This window comes from Cyprinodon variegatus, unplaced genomic scaffold (genome assembly GCF_000732505.1).
Source record: "Cyprinodon variegatus isolate N-32 unplaced genomic scaffold, C_variegatus-1.0 Scaffold307, whole genome shotgun sequence".
In the NCBI taxonomy this organism is placed as follows: Eukaryota; Metazoa; Chordata; class Actinopteri; order Cyprinodontiformes; family Cyprinodontidae; genus Cyprinodon; species Cyprinodon variegatus.
Genome location: NW_015150760.1, coordinates 130,681 through 133,940, shown reverse-complemented (window position 1 = coordinate 133,940; position 3,260 = coordinate 130,681). Strand labels below are relative to the sequence as shown.

Below are 3,260 nucleotides of genomic sequence, written 5' to 3'. Positions count from 1 at the left end.
TATATATATATATATATATATATATATATATATTCTTATAAATATAATTTCCACAATAAATGCAGTGCAACTGCAATAAGTGAAAATAAAATCAATAGGTACTAGTATTATTATTACATAAGAGCCTTTTGGAAAGTCCCTGCTACTCCAAATCCACCTTTATTCCTGTGTAGAACTCACTGTGAAAGGTCCATGTGTGTCAGCTGGTTCGGTACTGGATAGATGTTGACAGTTGTAAGGCCTGCAGGAAAATAAGGATATCGATCATAAGCAGGGAAACATCTACACCATTTTTGTTTTATTGTGGTTTGATGAACTGAATGCATCGTCCCGGCAAAGGCCCTGAACATAGAGAGAGGTATTAATAGTAGTCAGCTGGCGCTATGATTGACTCACGGTTGCTGCTGGCATGAAGCATGCGCAGTGAGAAACCACTGAGGCTGAGTGTTCCCAGCCGGTTCCGTTGACAGTGCAGGGTCTCCAGGTTGCAGACAGAGTTTAGGTCAAGCGAGTCCAAGCAGTTATCCCGCAAGTCCAGATGGGTCACATGGTTCACTGGATCTGAGGTTTCGCATTTAACCCACCGGAGCCCATTCAGCCTGCATTCAGTGGATAGAAGAACAAACTCACTGTTGGAAACAAATTTAATCTCAGCAGGAACATCATAAAGGAGCAAAATTAGGTGAATATTACCTCTAGTCCACAAAAGTTTATGCTATGCAGGTCAAGTCTGTTTTAGCTTTAAAAACGAGCTAAATGCTTGGTTGATAGTCATGATGTTTTGATGATTTTAGAGAAGACAAACACAGAGGAGAGATGTGTGCATGGCTAGCAGGTAAGGCGCCCTGCTCAAAACAAGGCTCTCTGTAGATCCCATAGCTCAAATTAATAAAGGATGAGTTGTCTTTTATGGGAGTTGCCAGCCCACTAATCTATTATATTGCAACTTTGTCCCTATAAATGCAGCCCACTGGGGTCTAACCACAGCACAAGCCCCAAGGTTAAGTCATTATCTAGCTGCGGCTGGACTGCTGGTTGATGGTTAAATCCCCAGAGCTATAGGATATTCCCTGAGAATAGCTTTTGCCTCCTTGTTGTCTGGCACAGAGGTTCTAGCAAGCAAAGTACTTAGTATTCAACTGTTTATTTGCAGAACAGCAGGAAACAGAGAAAAAAAAAAAGCTGTGGTTGACATCTCCCAGGTGTGAATGTAGGCGTGAAATTGGGCAATGCAGTAAAAGGCATTTGTTCAAACCACATCTGGCATATATAAATAAATGTTAGTTTACAAAAAGGCTTGGAAAAGCTGTGAGCAATGCAGTAGCAGCTGTGGTTCAGGCTGGAGTTTGTAACAGCATGTTAATTTTCTATCATCAATATGAAAATAAAAATAAATAAAAGAAATAACCATTTAAAGGATGTGCAGATATTCCCTTTATATATCATGTACTGATGTAAAAATAAGTCACATAACAGTGGTGGTGAAGAGACAAGAGAGGAATGTAGAGACATACAAAGAACCTACCTGAGGTCAATGTTTCTAAGGTGGATCATTCTGACCAGTGTGGACAGCTCCAAGCATGCCACTCTGTTCCCAGCCATTGCTAGTTTATCCACAGCATATAGTCTCTCCAGCACAGCAGGGATTTGAGAGAAGTTGTTGAAGGAGAGTCCCAGACTGTTTAGTTGAGAGAGATCACCAAGCTGTTCAGGTAGCGAGCTTAGGTTGTTTCCATCCAAGGATAGTGTTTGCAGGCTATGGAAAGGATAAAACAGTATTTTTTGTTTCAGTATAGAGAGTTACAGGGTCATTTCTATTTGGGATAAATGGTTGTCAGTATAGTGAGCAGAAGCATTGGCAAGGGGTCTGTTTAAGAAAAAACAAAAAACATAAATTTGTGATTCCAAGACGGAGAATACATTTAGGGTGTGAGAATTTTGGCAAAACTGTTTTAAACCATTCTGTCAGTGTGTTTATACTTTAGCTGTTGTTAAAACGTCACTCCAGAAGGATAAAAATAACAAAGACAAACATTGCATTTACTTGCTTTTAAAGCTGAGGAGAGAAGTGGAAGCAAAGAAAAAACAAAGAAAAAGAGGAAGAAACAAACAAACAAACAAACAAACATATAAACAAAAAAGAATGAAAGTAACAAAGAAAGAAAAGGAAAGAAACAAAAAAGCTAAGAAAGAAAAGTGATACTAAATAATTTTTCCACAGCCAAAAATGTTTGATTTGATTTAAAAGAGTCAGATAAAGGGTCCAAAAACCCAAAATATTTACAACCTGTCCTCAAAGTGGGAAAGCTTGAAACCCAGGTAGAGGTGGAAGAATAGCCCTAGAAGTTAAGGCCTCTGCAGACGATATTCTACTAATTACTGAATAATTTCGGTTCAACAGGTCTTTGCAATATTTTGCAATAAAACTGATTTAAATTGTTTCTTTTGTGTAATATACAGTATTTTGTACTGTTAACAATGCAAATCATATATTGTGCTTCACCATGCCATATGTGCTGTGGGTGTGTCTCTAACCTCTGAAGGTTTCCAATCTGAACAGGGATGGTGTGCATATTGTTGCAGGAGAGGTTAAGTTCAGTTAGGGTGAGGATCTCACACACGCACTCGGGGAACACACCCAGACGGTTATGGGATATATTCAGACTCTTCAGCTGGGAAAACCTATGGAGAAAAACACAAAACAAAAAAGTGTATGGCCTTAAATATGTCTCTGTATTTCTTTTTTCTCCATCTGTAGTTTGATTAGATAATTTACTAAGTTAAACATGCTTTTGCAACACTTTAAAGGCAGAATTAAAATGAAAAAACAAAGAAAGAATACTTTTCTATTGATCTGTGCATATATATATATATATATATATATATATATAGATCAGATAGAGTATTAACTTCTATATAGGCACACATAGAGAGATATAGATAAAATAAACAGAATAATGCTATAGGAACTATAGGGAGGCAATAATGCAGGGACTGTGGCAGGATAGCAGGAGTTACGCTGTTGCTGATCTAGAAGATACTGTTTGTGAGCATATTTTTTCATAGAAAAAAGAGGTTAAAAAAACTTGCTTTGTATTCATCAAAAACACAGTGGGAAACATAATTTTTTGGGCTGGGGGCTGGGGTCATTGAGGGTTGTAAACAGAAAAACGTGGTATATACTTTCAACTGAGGCCCCGTCCACATGAAGTCAAAACGAACACGAAACGCTGATATTTTCCAAAACGTTTGCCGTAAAG

At 38.0% G+C, this 3,260-nt stretch overlaps 1 protein-coding gene across 1 annotated transcript in view; it reads right to left on the bottom strand.

Moving 5' to 3' along the window:
* The window catches only part of phlpp2 (PH domain and leucine rich repeat protein phosphatase 2), a 27,410-nt gene that overhangs the window by 14,054 nt on the left and 10,096 nt on the right, over positions 1–3,260 (bottom strand). The window contains exons 2-5 of the mRNA XM_015384198.1: positions 2,536–2,752; positions 1,526–1,756; positions 397–599; positions 181–241 (exon numbers count right to left, since the gene is read on the bottom strand). Of these exons, the coding sequence (XP_015239684.1) occupies positions 181–241; positions 397–599; positions 1,526–1,756; positions 2,536–2,752 (712 nt within the window). The remainder of the gene's footprint in view (positions 1–180; positions 242–396; positions 600–1,525; positions 1,757–2,535; positions 2,753–3,260) is intronic.